Here is a 16,640-nt window from a genome sequence, read left to right as displayed (position 1 = left end):
TCATCTAAAAAAAAGAGTAAACAAAATTTTTTTTTCGATTTTATAAAAATTTCATTTGAATGATATTAAAATTTTCGATTATCATCTCTCTAATTTTTAGTAATTAATAATTATCAAACTATTTAACAGATATCTTTCTGACAAGTTTAGAAAAAGTTTATGAAGAGCCTTATTCAGACCAATAAATATACAAATAAATTATAATTTTAATTTAGGAAAGTATTGTTTGATACAACCAATTAAGTTTATAAAATATAAAAGAACAAAATTTATAAAGTATAACTCATTAATTAAATTCATCTGACTCCAATATAGACTAAAATAAACTGTGCATAAAGTTAGGTGTATACCAAAAATTAATAGCCAAATTTCTTTCATTAGAAGACTTGACGTGATGCCACCAAAAAGCTGGAATAAAAAGAGCATCACCAGGATTTATTTCAACCTTCATTTTTCCTTTTATTTGAGAAAACAAAGGAAAATTTTATAAATTTGGATTAAAGAAATCAACTTAGCTGTAGTTTCTTATTTTATTTTTTCCATCTCCCACATATAGTTTTGATCTCTATGTTGGTGGAATTAATATTATTGTTTTTTTTCCAGTAATTTGACATAGGAAATTATCTTTATCATCAGTATGAGGAAGAGATTCAGTACCGCTTGCTCCCTATATATTATACATATTATTAATATATAATTAAATTTACATACTTTAATCATATTAAATTTTGAAATACATTTAGGATTTAATTTTAAAAATAATAAAAACTAATGTTTTAAAGAAAGATATTTAATTATTACTTGCCAGAAATTAGTATATTCTAAATTCATGAACAAACCTAATTCTATCTCTTCAATATCTTCAACTATCTCCTCAGGGATACCAAACTCAGCTAAATAATAATTAGCTTTTCTATTTGGATCTTTATATATCTATATGAATTCATTATATTTCATGCTGGATTTTACAAAATTTTTTTAAAAATATGCAAACTTGTTTTCTCCATCTTCTCTAACTTCAACTTAAACTTCTCTATCCCCAATTTTACTAACTAAATATTCATCACTCTACCATTTAAAAATTGCCTTCCAATGTTTTACTGCATTTCTTAAAACTATAGGCATATTATAGCTCTAGAAATCGTGATAGAACTTCTAAAAATCAATGAGCTTTTTTCCATTTTCTAAGACCTACATATCAACTTCAGCTATTTAGCTAAAATCTCCATCCAATTTTTCGTCTTTATCAAATCTATTATCATATGCTTCTATATATTACTCTATCTTTTTAGTTACTTCACCACTATTTATTTCAAATTCATCATTCAAATATTATTAATCCTCGCCTTACTAAACTTCATCTTAATAATATTCTATAGTAATATAAAATTATATAAAACTATGTTTTATCAAAAACAGAATTTAAATGAAAATAAATTTATCTTACAAGGTAATAACTGAATTCGCTTGGCTAGATGAGTAATATGAAGTACAAAAACTATATAACTTATAATTAGGATTTATGGTAATACAAATATAGTCAGATTTATACAACCCTTCTTACTAATCCCAGAAATTAAACACATTTCAAATAAATATAAATTTGTAAATATTTAATATGATTTTCAACTAAGTTATTTATAATAAGATTTATTTGCCTTTAATAATTTATTTCTGATTAAAATTTAAAATATCAGAAAAGACAAAAAAATTCTTTACTTTTGAATTTAAATGATCAAAATGATATTGACAATAAGCTTCTTAAGCTACTCAAATTTCATTTTATTTATTAGTAAAAATAATTTTATCAGGGAAAAAAGAAAAAAATAGTAAATAAACTATGCAAGAAAATTAAAACAAACAAATTTTTGTATTAAACTGCATTTTTTATAAAAAAATAAACACTATTTTATTGTAAAAGTACATTTAATTAGAATAAAAAATATATATAATTTATAGTAAAAGAACATTTAATAATAATAAAAAATATATTTTCATGTCATTAATTAATTAATTAGTTATTCTGTTTGTTTGGCAAATTTTCTAACTTTTTTGATGTTAATAAATCTATTGAGAATTGAGAGTAATTCAATTTTTAGCCATTTTTAATAAATTTTGCAATTTGTTTAATCTTTAATCAATTTCATCTATTCTATTAGGAGCAGAATCAACTTTAACATCTTGATATTCCTTAATTAAGTTATTGGTATTATTAGTGCCACTATTATTTCCTACTTTATTTCCTTGCATATCATCTATTTTTTTCATTAATTTTTAATCGTTTGAAGAAAGGTAGTTATTTATGCGAGTTCCTGGGCTTTGTTTATTATTACCTGTTTTATTGTTGTTATTAGTAAGATTGTATCTGGAAGCAGGGGATAGCCTAGAATTGCTGTTTGTCCTTTACATAGTAGGGTTTCCATTTAATCTCTAACTAGAAGGACTTTATCTGGTTGCATTAACAGCATTTGGTTTTGGTGATAAACCCTTGTTAGAGTTGGTTAATCTATTAGAAGTAGCTGTGTTATTTGTTTTATTTGTTCCAAATTACCTTTATGAGGCACTTGCAGTTGTTCCTGTTTATGTACCTGTTATTCCACTTATTCCTCCACTACCATTGTATCTATTTCTTGAGTTACTTTAAATATTTGTTGCAGAGTTAGTTTGATTAGTCTAAGACCCGTAACGATTAGAAGTATTTGTAGTTGATTATGTACCTCCTGAAGGTGAGTTTCTTCTATAATTGAGGCCTTAAGTGTTGCTTCCTGAACCATAGCGATTTCCTGTCACTCCTGGACTTCTATTTTAAATTTAAGTTGCTGATGTAGTAGTTGGTGTTTTCTTAGCATTAAACTAATATGATGGCGATATACCAGTTCTAGAACCTGCTGAATTACTTGCATTTCTCTAACCGTATTTATTTTAATTATTTGTTGTAGATGTAGGAGTGGTTCTGTTAGATGGAGAATATCCTTTAGTAGGAACACTTGTTGCTCTACGATTACTTGTATTAGAAGCGCTACTTCCAGGTGTGTTTCTTGTATATGGAGAATATAAGCGGTCTGTTGTACCTTTAGTGGAGACTCTTTTAATAGCAGATTCAAGTTCAATTTCTAATTATTTGATACGTTGTTTTTGCTTGCGATCATTTTACTTAAAGAAATCAATCTCACTAGCTGATTTTTCAATTTCCTTGGATTGCTTTTGAATCACTTTACGAGAGTTGAGAACTTCATTTTCAGTTTATTCTGTCAGTTTCACTATAAACTCTCTTAAGCGGCGAGTGCTTTCATCTGCTTCAGAGCCACCTTTTAGGATTTATGACTGGCTGAGAGTAATTTCTTTCTAAAAACTTAAAAACTATGTTCTACTTCTTAGAAGCTCTTCTTCCTTTTCTTCTAAAGACACTTTGAGGCGCTCAATTGTTTACTGGCTTTCCTTACGAACCATTTCGAGTTCTTCTTCTAACTCATATTTAGTCTTCACTATATTGTCTAACTCGACAGCACCTTTCTTTTACAAGCTACTTTCTTCTATTCTTTTAATTTTTGTTTTCAGCATTTCATTCTCACTTTTAAGCTAATCAACAACGCTTTACTGGGTGGTGTTGAGCGAGTTCTGAGTGCTGTTCTTTCGATCTAATCCTCCTAGATTTTAAGAATTGGTATTATTGTCAGTTAAGAAGAAGCCTCCAGGCATTATGTGTACATTTCCTTTGCTTGTACTAAAGCTTCCTTTTGAACTTTATGCACCATCCATTTCACTAAATCCTCTGATTGATTTTTCTTTTAGTTCTTCAACTTCAAGTTTCATTTTACGAATTTGTTGCTTTAGAACGTCAACATTATCTATGTCATCCAAGTTTAAGCTTAAGGGATAATGAACTCTTTCTCCATTGACTTCAGTTGTAACTATAATGTAACGCTTATTATTGGAGCTCTTTTTAGAAGCACTGCTTAATCCACTACTGCTTGAAGAAGTCAAAGAAGTATTTTTACCTCCTGATTGCTACTAGCTTTAAGAAGCAGTTGGGATACCATTTCTCATATTTTCTAAATCTTAGAAAGTCAAAATATCAACGTTGCTAGATTCTGTTCTTTTGGACAATCCATGAACTACTGCTTCTACAAACTCATTAAATTTTCTGCGAATTCCTGTTTTCTGAGTAAGATCTTCTAAATAGCTAGCAGTGAAAGTATTATTCCACCAAACAGGCTCGTATTTACTTTCTAAATGAATTTGCAGTTGTTCGTTGAATGCCTTTATAATAACAATATAATCCTATCCTTAAAAAGTACCTTCAGTACGAAAGTCAACAATATCTTCCATTTTACACTATTTCTTATTATTTTAGATGGCTTAATCTACTTTAGCAATTTTTATGATTCTTTCTTTACCTAATATAAAAGCTATTCTTTTAAGTTTCGTTGATAACCTTTTTCTTTAAGTTAAAATATTAATTTCGATATTATCTTTTTTTCTTTAATTATTTAATTCTTTCTTCTATTTAAAAATTTGAGAGTATTCATAAAAATACAAAAAACTAACAATCTAATCAGACAAATAAAATAACAACCAAACTACTAAAAAAGAGATTATCATTTCGTAGAATTGTTAATATTATTATTATTATAATTATAATTATCATTTAATAATCAACCAATCTTTTACTATATTAATTTTATAGCTAATCATTTTATTATTTATCTTTTTCTTTACTATTATCATTACCCTTAATTATCTGTTTAAAGGAGGGTTAATTTTCACTATATTTTATGATTCTGTTTAAACATCTTTATTGTTTATTTTTAAAGTATTTTATCTGCTATTTAGATTTTGCAAATAAAAGATTTATTTATTCAAAAAAGAAACAAGTAACAAATAAATAAAATAAATTTTCTTTTTATAGATTCTTGGGATGCTAATTTTATTTATATAATAATAAATTGAAATTTTATTACCATAAATATTTATTAACATGATGAGCAATTAATAATTTGGAGTTAAATGGTAAAAATTTATCATCTTTTTAACCCATAAAGTAAATTGAACTTTCAATAATTTATTACTGAAAATGAAAGTATATATGAATAGAAAAATAATAATGAGTAGACATAATTTTAAATTATATAGAATAAAAAATTTAAGTATTTTTAAGTGGTTACAAATTAGGCAACATATTTTTTTGATTAATTAAAAAATGATTAAAAAAACACATAAAAAGATTCATAAATCTTTATATTTATTAAAGTTAAAATGTAGCGATAATTTTAACAATAAATAATTGAATTTAGTTTATTATAAAAGAAATTATAAGCTAAGCCTAAATAGCAAAACAATACAATACAATTTTGGAAACAAATTCAATAAAGCAAATAAAAAAGTCTAAAAATTTAGCAAATATATAGAAGAAAACAATGAAAAAGTTAGCTTAGCTATTAGCATTTTTTTACTTTTTATTTCTATTTCTTTTTACTAACTCATCAAACGCCTCAAAGCTGAAAAGAGTGGATAATGTAAAAAGATAAATAGATAGAAATTTGAGAGATTTAAAAGTGAAAAATAAAACAAAATTCTCAAATAAATTACAATAATAAGTATCTGATGATGAAATAACATGTGAAGACACTGATTGCTATTTATTAACAATGAATTCAGATGAAACTGAATAATATTACTTTTATTTAGATAAATACTTCCCATTTAACAACTTTGCAGTAACTGATATTTAATCATTAGATAGTGAATGGGTTCAAGTTCCATGTGATTAAGAAACTCAATTTTGCTTTGCATACCCTTCTTTTTCAGAACCAGATAAGCGAATATAAAAACTTATTTTTACTCCTTCATCGCCTATTATAATTGACTAACAAATAAATATAACAAACATAAACAATAATAGTTTGGAATAAAAATCAGAGAAAGACGAGGATGATAGTTGTCCTGCTGAAGGTATCAATATTATTGCATCAAAAGCACCTGAAGATTAACCTGTTCATGTTTTTCTTAGCTCTGATAACTAGGTATATATAATAATATTTGATGATACTCAGCATCCTGTTTAAAAATAATCTATTTTTAAAGAAAATTTAAATTCATACATAAATGCTAATGAAAAGCTTGCTTGCTTTGATATTGAGGTCTATGACTTTGATGATTAATCTTCAAACGAATAAAGATTTTAAGATTTACCTGATAATTCATAAGACTGCTATTTATATGTAGATTGTAATATATAGGATAGCACTTAGCCAAATGAATAAATATTTGCTATGGTATTTATACCATTAAAAAAAGATCCAAATAATGATATAATAAATTCTGTTGGAGAGGTCAATGTCAATAGATATGGATTGAAAAATAAACTAGCATCAGAATATTTTTATACTTGTAAATAAAGAATCAGCAATACATACTCAAACACTTTGGTTATGTTCTGTCCGAATCCTTAAGATTTAGATATAAACTCAAATCTTCTATTTTTAAAGAGCTTAGAAAAAGGAGCTAATTTTCCAAGTGATGCAGATATTGTTTTCATTAACCTTGATCCCTTTTAGAATCCTTAATGTTAAAATGTGTCTTCTTTCTAAATCAAAGCAATGGTTACCAATCCACTATATAGCAATAATGATGTAAGTTAGAGTTATTGGTAATTCGCTATGCTTGTTTCTAAATAAGAAGATAACAAGTGCACATGCAGTAGTATTTGCAAGTGTGTTCTTTCAGAAGATGATATGAATATTGTTTGCTCATTTATCCAGTAATCATTATGATTAAACGCCCATTTTTAATTTTTATTTAACCTTTTAAAAGGCTTTCTGACTCATGCTATCATGAAATGACTTACATCTAAGAAGATAATGTCACTCTATTTGTAGGAAGTGATTCTTGTATTGATGAAATATAGGTATGAATCAGATTTTATTTATGATTTTGTGCAATTTTATCTTTGTGTGATAATACATATAAAAATTAATACTCTTTATAAAATAATAAATAGGTTGTTGATACTAAAAATGAAGATGGTTAAAATTTGATTGTTGGATCATTATCGATAGGAGAAGCTAATTTAATTTTAACAAAAGTAACTGTTAACTCTTAATATATCATGGCATAAATGAAAGATACATCATTTACAAATAAGTAAAATGGAAATATTGATGTTGTGATCAAGATATTTTCTAGAACTAATGATAATAGCTTTATGCATTATTATTAAAAACTAGAGTCTCCAGTTAATCTATTCTAAAATGATAACTTCTATGACATGGGAAATTATATAATGGTGTATATGCCAAATACTTGCATTCTATAAGTAACAAGGGTAACTCAGAAACCTCTTATAATTTCAACTTAGTAATTGTAAGAGAAATACAATTTGCCATAAATGAGTGTCATAAAATTTTAAGTTCAAGGTACATACCTTGCAATGAATGCTCAGCAGATATTTGAGACAAAAAGCTTATAAAATTTGTTAATTATATAGCTAGTTCCATACAATTAATAGGTTTTAGATCCAGAATAAACATTTTAAATAAACTCATATTGGGAACAATAAACTGTTAGCTTGCCAATTAAGAAAGGTGTTACAGGTATATTTAGTCTAAGTCAAATAAGTATTTAAATTAATTATTATTACTTTAAAAAGGCTCTCTATTATATTTTATCTATGAACCAAGTGTGTAAAACGATAAATTCTAAAGCTTGATAGATTTTAATTAAACAATATCAGTAACGACCAACTTTTTTGATAGCAAGACTATATTTTATCTCTAAATTAATGACAGTAATAAGCTATATAACCCTCCTAATTTTAGAGTTGTATTAGCAACCTACTCAACTCCTTGTGTGATAGAGTCATATTATTGCCCTATTACAAATAACAATAAGAAATATTTTACAGGAGACTCTTGTATCAGAAACTTCTTTAAAGACTTATCAGTGTAAAATTATTAAAGAAATAGTAAAAGTGTTAATAATGTATACATTAAAAAAGATAAGGATAGTAGTGTAATTTGGACACATATTCAGAGGGTAGAGAATCATCATTCGTTGCTGATAAAACTGAGAGATTAGGTTACGTATGTGAAATAGTAACTAATAAGTAAGAATAATCATATTCATGTATTAAAGTTGAAGGTGACTTTGTTAAAAATGATGAATTGTTAGACATTAATGGTTAGATACAAGGATATTCATAAGTTGATTTCTTTTCTTATTCATAACAATCGTATTATTTCATTAAAATTATTTGTTAAATTGATTTGATTTATTTTTTTAGATTTAAATATAAAATGATTTAAATTTTAATTTATTAATATTTTTTTACTAAAAATTGGTTCATAGAATACTTGTCACAGTTACGAAAGATAGCAAAAAATTAATATTATATTTATTAATTCCTAAATACAATGATTAGTTTGAGGTTATAGCTTACTGCTCTTAAATTTTCTTAGTGGTAGACAAATATAAATTAAGCTCTTTAGATGAAGGAAAAATAATTTAAGTTGATAATAATTTTCTAGTAGAAGATTTTATTTTTTTACTGACTTCTGATCTAAAGGTAAATTAAAGATATTTTATTACTTTTTATGCCTTTAATTTATATGTATTTTTAGGTCTAGATAAGATTTTTCTTCATTAATCATTTAATTAGATTTATTAGTCAAAAATATTATTAATAAATATTTTTCTATGCAAATATTTACATTGCAAAAATAGTTATATTTGCAAAGAACTTTTCAGTATAAGAAAAAATAAAAGTTTTCAAATTAAAAATCTAAATTATTAAAATATTTAACATTAGATTTATACATTGACAAGAATATAGTAGCTTTATATGTAAAAATAATCAGAATGTCCTGATGAAAACTATGAAAATTAAAAAAAAAATAATGAAAAAAATATAGAAAATTCAGATGATTAACTACCAAGTCTTGACAGATTAGTGCATGTATCTTATGTAATAGACTTAAAAAATTAGGTCTAATAAGTACAAGGATCGGGCTGTTTAAATTCTAAATACTAATAGATTTTCAGTTTATTTGGATTTGATGATAATACCATTTCTTTAGTTGTGTTATGCTATGGTAATTCTGTATAAATAATGCAAGAGTTCGTTTTTTAAAATCCTTTCTACTGTACTTGGAATAGATAATTCCCATTCTTTAATTATATTGTTGATTCTGAAGCTCCACATTTCACTGATGGGAAAATTATTTACATTTTTACAAATTATAAGTTAAGAATAGGTGAAATGAAAGCCTATTTAATGTTCAATATCTATGATTTTACTCCTAATAGTGTTATATTTGAAGTTATTACTTATTATCCGTAATAGTATCCAGATCAATTTTCATTTTGTGAATCATAAAATGAAGCCTCTAAAACAAAAAAATTGGCAAGAAGTAAAATCCCTTTTACTTACTTTTAATTTTAGAAATTTTACTAAGATAATCCTAATCCTTCGCTTTATGCGGCACCATTTACTAACAACGTTAAGAAATCAATAACAATGTGTCTCTTTTCTTTTGAAGGCTAAACAATTATTACCTATTTAAATTATATTCCTACATTATATGCAAATGCATTTTTAACTAATAATGATTAAATTAATTTGAATATGATAATATCTAAAATCAATCTCTATGATATCCATTTTAATCAATATACTCTCACATTTGATTTTACTGACTCATAAATTTAAATTAGTGATAATTAAAACTAAAATGAAATAGTAGTCTAAAATTCAAAGGTATTTTTTGATTTTTATCAATTAATTATATTCTAATTATTAAACATTTAATCTCATTTTTTATAAATTAATAACTATTACAGTTTTGAATTATTTAGCTAGCATTAATTGTCTTATTTTATTTTTATTAAATTACATTTTTAAATAAAATAGCAACAGTCAAATGTATACTCACAATAATCATTATTTCCACTTGATAATATAACTGGCCCAATAGAAAGTTACTAAGTTTAACTTTTCAACAATGGAAAAGTAACAAATACTAATGATTAACTGACTTCCTAAAATAGTTTTTTTGGAGACTATCTTTCTCTATAAAAATATTACTTCTCTTTCAGTGAAACTTATTTCAAATATAAGGATGTCTAAGACATTATAAACTTTTCATCTTATTAATTTTCGAATAATTCAATGAGTCTTTAAGATTCAAACTGCTAAGATTGTCAAAATCTAATTGTAGTGCTTTCCTCTTAATATCTCATTTTGATTGAGAAAAATTAATATAACTCAGGTTAACATATTCCAGTTTCAAGAATTATTAAAGAGTTTAACTTATCAGAATTAGATGTAATTTAAAAAAAATAATTTTAACTCAAATTTTAAAATAATTAAATAATTAAATTAGAAAGTCGGAAATGATAATTCCTCTTATTGCAGGATGACATTAAACAGTAATAGCTAGATACTTATTTATTGTGTTTCGAAGAAAAAATCCACAACATTTAAGCTTTATTAAGTTCAATATAGCAAAAATAATCCTTTTTCTGCTACTGTAGAACTTAGGTAAATAAGCTCTACTGGAGGTTATATAGGATATGTAGACTATATTATACCTTTTGAATATGACAATATAGTATACTTAGCTATATAAACACACTACATTTAGAATTAAAAAACAAGTATTTTCAAAATTGCAACTATTAATTGTACAGAACCAAATAAAAACAATCACAAAAATGAAGAAAATGGGTGCTCACTTTAAGTTACTTAAACATTCCCGACTGATAACTTCTAACTTACAGGCGCTTACATAGTTGATTATGATGTTTAATTAATAGTCAGTTAAGATGCTTAACAGTAAGTTAACTAACAAATATTTGGACTTTTCTTATCAGAAGCAGAATTAAACATAATCTATTTCTAATATGTTGATAAAACATTTTAGGCATATGACAACACAGTTTTTAATTCAAGCTAGATAAAACTCTTATTAAATCTTACTGCAAATTAAGAAGATAATCTGAGCCTCATATTTATAAAACTAATTAATGTAGTTTCATTTGATAACTTTACTTTCTTGATGGGAACCAATATTAACATGTACGAAATTTAATATTTAAATAATTAATACATATTGGTTTATACCTATGGCAAGTATTACTAGTGTGAATATATATCAGGTTATAAACCCGTTATATTCAATTTAAATGGAGCGCCTCTGAATTACAAAACTATTTTTGATTTAAATTTATAGTCTACTTCTGAAAACCCTTAATTCTAAATAAAATCAATAATGTCCTCATGCTCCAGATAGCCTACTTAAAACAGACCTGTTTTTGATCCTGAACCTTCAATTTTCTAAAAATAAACTGAAAGTATGTTTTACATTTAATATTTTGTCAAAAACAGAACAAGTAAGTCTTGGCCAGTCAGGATTCTTACTTTACCATAACAGTCAATAGCGACATCTTACATATTTGAGGGTTTTACAAACGATTTAGGTGAATCACGTGTCTTGGTTTCTAATTACTCTTATTTCCTTGTTGAGTTCTAGGCGCATTCAAACCTTAATTTAAATTTAACTCTTGCTTAAAATTAAGCTGATGAATTATCTATCATTCTATTAAATGGCTTCACTGATAAATAAATGAACTTTACAATTAAGTATGATGATACCCAATCAGAAAATAAAAACGAAATATGGTTCATTATACTAATTGTAGTTATTTCTTTAGTTGCAATTATTGCATTGGTATTTATTATACTGTGGATTAAAAAGTAAAGAAATGTAAAAGCTGAAAAGAAAAGAGAAAGAAAGAATATGATTTCCTCAGGATTAACTGATTTAACTGATCAATAATCAGAAAAAAATTATTAAGTCAGATAATATCCAGCCTAGTCAAAGTTAGCATAATAATAAAATTATCAACCCACTTATCAATAAGAAGAAAGGGATGTTCGTCCGAGTGGTATTTACTAACCTTCTGAAAGAAATAAGTCTTAAAAATATAACAGGCTAAGTATGCAACTAGATAATCTTTTGAGAAGTGTTAGTATGATGAATAGAAGAAATAATACAGGTGAACATAATAATTCAGAAATAAATGAAGAAAATAACCCTAACACCAATGATTATAACAATAAAGAAGAAGACAATTATTTTAATTGAACTAAAAATTTTTTTTTAAATAACAAATGTCAAATAAAAGTTAGAATTTTATTTTTCAAATATTGTTTTTCAATATATTCATTTCTTTAAAATTAAACAAAAATAAAGACTTTTTTATCATTTTAAAGATTTGTTTGATATTTCAAAATATAACTTAATAGAAGTTTATATAAAATTTTAATTCAAGAATCTTTATCTAATCTGATTGCTAATACTTTATATAAATCTGTTAGATAAAAAAATTAATTTTTATTGAATTTAATTAATCTTACAATATATTTTATCGCATTAATAATAAATAAATTTTGATTTCTCTCAATATAGAAAACTGTTATAATTATAAATATTTAAAAAAGATTGTTGATAAAAGATATTCATTTTAAATAAAAATGCTAATATTAAAAATTATTACAGATATTAATATTTTTAGTAAAAATAAATTTTAGAAAGATATTCTATTGTTTTTAATTACAGTATTTGTAGTTAACATTTAAAATGCATGTTAGAATTACTAAATTGACAAATAATAACTAATATAAATGAAATATGAGGCATAAAAATAATAAATTTAACTAACTTTAGAAGATATATTACTGCATCTTTAATATTTTAACTACTAAAGAAGTAGTAGGTAGAATGAATATTTTTTATTCCTAGTAGATTTAGATTATAATGAATAATTTACTAAATTATAGCTAAATAAATGCACAAAGGCTACAGAAGAGTGAGCTGAATTGATTTATTAATGTAAAAAATAATTATTAAATTTGTCTTTAAGTTAAAAAATAAAGAGCAATAAAAAAGATTTTTAAATAATAAAAACTTTTAAGTAGTAGAATACAAAATATATAGCTAACTAATATTAAAATATGTCAAATAAAACTTAAAAAATGAAGAAAAATATTGTCTTCACCAACGAAGGCATTCAACACGTATAGATTAAAAATCATTTTTTTATTTTAAATAAAAGTGTTCAAAGAACTAAGCAATTTTAGCCAATTTCATCATATTTACTAAATTAGAATCTTTAATGAAGTATTTAATCAGGAAATCTAAAAAATGATTTCTAAATTTGATGAATTAGAAAATGAATTAACAAATTTAATCAAATAAAAATTCTATATCAAATTTAAATGAGCTTAAACATATTTTATCTTATCAAAAGAGCTAGGAAATGAACTATAGCGCTGCTTTTACTAGTGAAGAAGATTTCAATACATTCAAGGAAAACATTAAAATAGAAGTTATTAGATATGATAATAAAAATAAAGAATTAGAATTTGATTTAATGGGTGTCGATGCTCCTATTGCTAACGCTTTGAGAAGAATTATGATTGCAGAAGTATATTATTTTTCTTTTTTTCAAATTTTTAGTTTTCTTGAGCGAAAATTATCATTAGTTTCTAAAATACTATTAAAAATTAATAGGTTCCTACAATGGCTATCCACAAGGTTTATATTTACTAAAATACTTCTATTATTCCTGATGAAGTTTTGGCTCACAGACTTGGTTTAATTCCTATTTATGCTGACCCTCGTCTTTTCGAAGAAAAGCAAGGTAAATTCATTTTATAAAATTAAAGAAGAAGATTTATTTATAAACAAGATTTTATAGCAATAAAAAAGTAAAGTGGATAGATAGCTAAATTAATTAATTCTTAATTTTTATATAAATTATTTTATTTACTGCTTTTGAATTTAATAATAATCAAATTTTAAATAATAAATTTAGAAGAAGACGAGTATAATGAAAAAAATTCTTTAAAGTTTACATTAAAGATTAAATGCTCTAAGAAAGAATAGTACAAAAATTACTCTGAAGCTGATTTAGAAAATTTAACACCTGAAACCTACTTAGAAAATGCTATTGTAAGATAAATTTTTTGATTTAGGAAGCGAATTTTTAAATGATCTAATACATTTTAATTAGGTCTATAGCGGTGATTTCAAATGGGTTTCTTAAGGAGAATAAAATAAAAAATTTGAAGAGAATCCAATCAGAATGGTCCATGATAATATTATTGTAGCTAAGTTAAGAGAAAACCAAGAAATTATTTGTGAAGTTATTTGTTAAAAGGGTATTGGAAAAACACATGCCAAATGGTCTCCTGTTTGTACTGCTTACTATCGTTTAATGCCTGAAATAAACATAAATAGTGATATCACCGGAGCTAAAGCTCAAGAATTGAAAGAACGTTGCCCTCTTAAAGTTTATGATGTTTAAAGTAATTTAAAATAATTAATATTAAATTAACATCAGCTAATATAAATAAAACTATCTATTTTAATAGATATTTAATATTTTTTATTATTCTGTAAACAAATACCAAACAAGTATCAAGTCAATTTCTGATAACTAAAAATTGATTTCTTGCTAAATTATAATTATCAAAAAATTACTTGTTTGTTAGATATAAATAAAAAGACACAGCTAATACAAATCAAATATTAATTATATTCTAAAATTTATTGGTCTAAAATTATGATCTAAAAAAAATATCTAAGACTTTATATAGCTTAAAAAATTTTTTGTTTACTTAAATTAAATTAATTTTTATAAATAGATAATAAGGCTATTGTTTCTAACGAAAGAGCTTGCACTATGTGCAGAGAATGCATAAGAGAAGATGAAGAATTCAATTCAAAGATTGAATTGGCCAAAAAGAAAGAGCATTTTATTTGTAAAATATTCATTATATTTAGATTAAATTGATAGGAATTTATATAAGAAATAATAATTTTACTGATCGGAAAGGGAAGATATAGAAAAATTAATTAATTTGGATTTAAGCTAATTTAATATATTTATTAGTTAAAATTACAATAATTACCTTATATTAATTTATATTTTTAATATGCAAATAGTTACTGTAGAAAGCGTTGGAATCTACGAACCTCACGAGATAGTAAAGGAAGCAATCTAGATATTAAAATAAAAAGCATCTAGTTTTATGCTAAACCTATGAGATAGATAGATAGATTTACAAATATTAGTTATATGATTTAATAATAAATCATTGAATATTCAACAAATATAAATCTTAATAAAAAAGAAATAAAATTAAATTAAATTTAACAATTTGATTGCTTCATTAGTTATGTTGATCAAATAAATACATCAAGAACAAATAAATTATAAATTTTTAATAAGTCTATAGATCAAATTCAATTAAAAAGAAAATTTTCTTATTTTTTGTTTATAGTTTTGAAATTAAGGCAAATTCTATTATCTTTTATTTGTGATAACGACATTGTTTATATATTTTATGTATACTTCTATGATATTACAAATAATCATTTATGATAATTACTTTTTTTTTTGATGTTTCGATAGCGTGAATTTATACTTTCAAATTTTTTCCTATTTATTTTCTGTCTTTTTTGAATATAGAGTTAAATTTGACACTAAGATGAATTGTATTTATTTATTTGCTTTGCGGGAGAATTATGCTTAAGAATTTATCAATTTTTATGAAGCTCATATTGTTATGAGTCAAATACCTCAAAATATACAAACAATTAGGAAAATTGTAAATTTGATGTTTTTGAAAATAAATTGATGGGTGATAATCAACGAGTGTTTTGAATAAAAAGTTTGGCAATTAACTAATTCGAATTCACTTTAAAAATTTATTTTTATCGAGTAAATAAATAAGATATTTATTGCAATATTTCAAGAAGTAATTAAATAATAGAAGGAGATGCTTTAAAGTAAGTTAAGGCAAAATGAAAAATCCATTTATTTTTGTCCTCTAAAAGTATCTATAAATTAGTTGGCAGATATATTTAATAAAAGTAGATTAATAAATTGTTTTTTTAGAAACTTTTAGAAAGAGGTTTAATTAAATAAAATGTGTCGTTGATAATCGACCTATCAGTATCCTTGTTTACAATTTTACTACAATATTACTTATCGTGAGTTGTGTTGTAAGGGAATAATTATAAAATTTAAACTTAAACATATGCTCATCAGCAAAGAAAAATAAAGTAAGTACGAAATTAATAGTTGAGAAATAAAATAAAATTCATTCTCATAAAGTTAATTAAAAATAGAAATCTCCATTCAAAAAAAATCTTTACAGAACAAATAGCAAATGTTTGCTGGTTTACAATAAATTTTTAACAAATTATAAGATGGGATTATTGAAATTAATAACAGATTACAAATTAAATAGAATTTTAATTAACAAATTTAACTTAAATTTAATTAAAATCTAGTATAGATAAAATATTTAGATATGTTAAGGATTAAAATAAGCAAAACCAGAGGAGGTTGAAGGAGTGCAGTTGATTCATTGTTTTATATTGACGGAAGAAGTTTTTGTGCTATTTTAAAGAAATTAAATTACCTAAGGAAAACAAAAGATATAATCCCCTATCTTTCTTTTTTTATCTTTTTGATTAGTGCAATTAAGATTTTAGTGAATTTTTATGATATAAAATTTAGTTTATTTTTGATTAGAAGAAAGATAATTCATATCTTGATTTGTCATCCCT

General features: G+C 24.1%; 4 protein-coding genes across 4 annotated transcripts; 2 read left to right on the top strand and 2 right to left on the bottom strand. All coding sequences in view use genetic code 6, as the record gives it.

Annotated features, from left to right (window-relative positions):
- Positions 1-283: 283 nt before the first annotated feature.
- Positions 284-1,586, bottom strand: TTHERM_00094180 (cupin superfamily protein; the record flags this gene model as incomplete). Its single annotated transcript, XM_001012872.3, has 3 exons — positions 284-667; positions 802-1,373; positions 1,448-1,586. 3 exons carry the CDS (start codon positions 1,584-1,586, stop codon positions 284-286), a joined length of 1,095 nt encoding a protein of 364 aa, XP_001012872.2.
- A 279-nt stretch (positions 1,587-1,865) lies between these two features.
- TTHERM_00094190 (transmembrane protein, putative) lies at positions 1,866-4,615 on the bottom strand. The gene has a single exon (XM_001012873.2). It carries the CDS (start codon positions 4,600-4,602, stop codon positions 2,089-2,091), a length of 2,514 nt encoding a protein of 837 aa, XP_001012873.2. The 5' UTR covers positions 4,603-4,615; the 3' UTR covers positions 1,866-2,088.
- An 802-nt stretch (positions 4,616-5,417) lies between these two features.
- TTHERM_00094200 (fibronectin type III, carboxy-terminal domain protein) lies at positions 5,418-12,143 on the top strand (the record flags this gene model as incomplete). The annotated part of the gene is made up of 9 exons (XM_001012874.2): positions 5,418-6,760; positions 6,814-6,907; positions 7,001-7,592; positions 7,649-7,943; positions 7,997-8,230; positions 8,347-8,563; positions 8,807-9,754; positions 9,908-10,321; positions 10,380-12,143. The coding sequence occupies 9 exons, from the start codon at positions 5,418-5,420 to the stop codon at positions 12,141-12,143; spliced, it is 5,901 nt and encodes a 1,966-aa protein (XP_001012874.2).
- Positions 12,144-12,904: 761 nt separating this feature from the next.
- Positions 12,905-15,457, top strand: TTHERM_00094210 (DNA-directed RNA polymerase I and III subunit RPAC1). Its single transcript, XM_001012875.3, has 7 exons — positions 12,905-13,075; positions 13,309-13,485; positions 13,572-13,701; positions 13,876-14,012; positions 14,074-14,368; positions 14,708-14,824; positions 15,009-15,457. The coding sequence occupies exons 1-7, from the start codon at positions 13,013-13,015 to the stop codon at positions 15,107-15,109; spliced, it is 1,020 nt and encodes a 339-aa protein (XP_001012875.3). The 5' UTR covers positions 12,905-13,012; the 3' UTR covers positions 15,110-15,457.
- Positions 15,458-16,640: the final 1,183 nt, after the last annotated feature.

This window comes from Tetrahymena thermophila, assembly GCF_000189635.1.
Source record: "Tetrahymena thermophila SB210 genomic scaffold scf_8254697, whole genome shotgun sequence".
In the NCBI taxonomy this organism is placed as follows: Eukaryota; Ciliophora; class Oligohymenophorea; order Hymenostomatida; family Tetrahymenidae; genus Tetrahymena; species Tetrahymena thermophila.
This window is presented reverse-complemented; position numbering and strand designations above follow the sequence as displayed.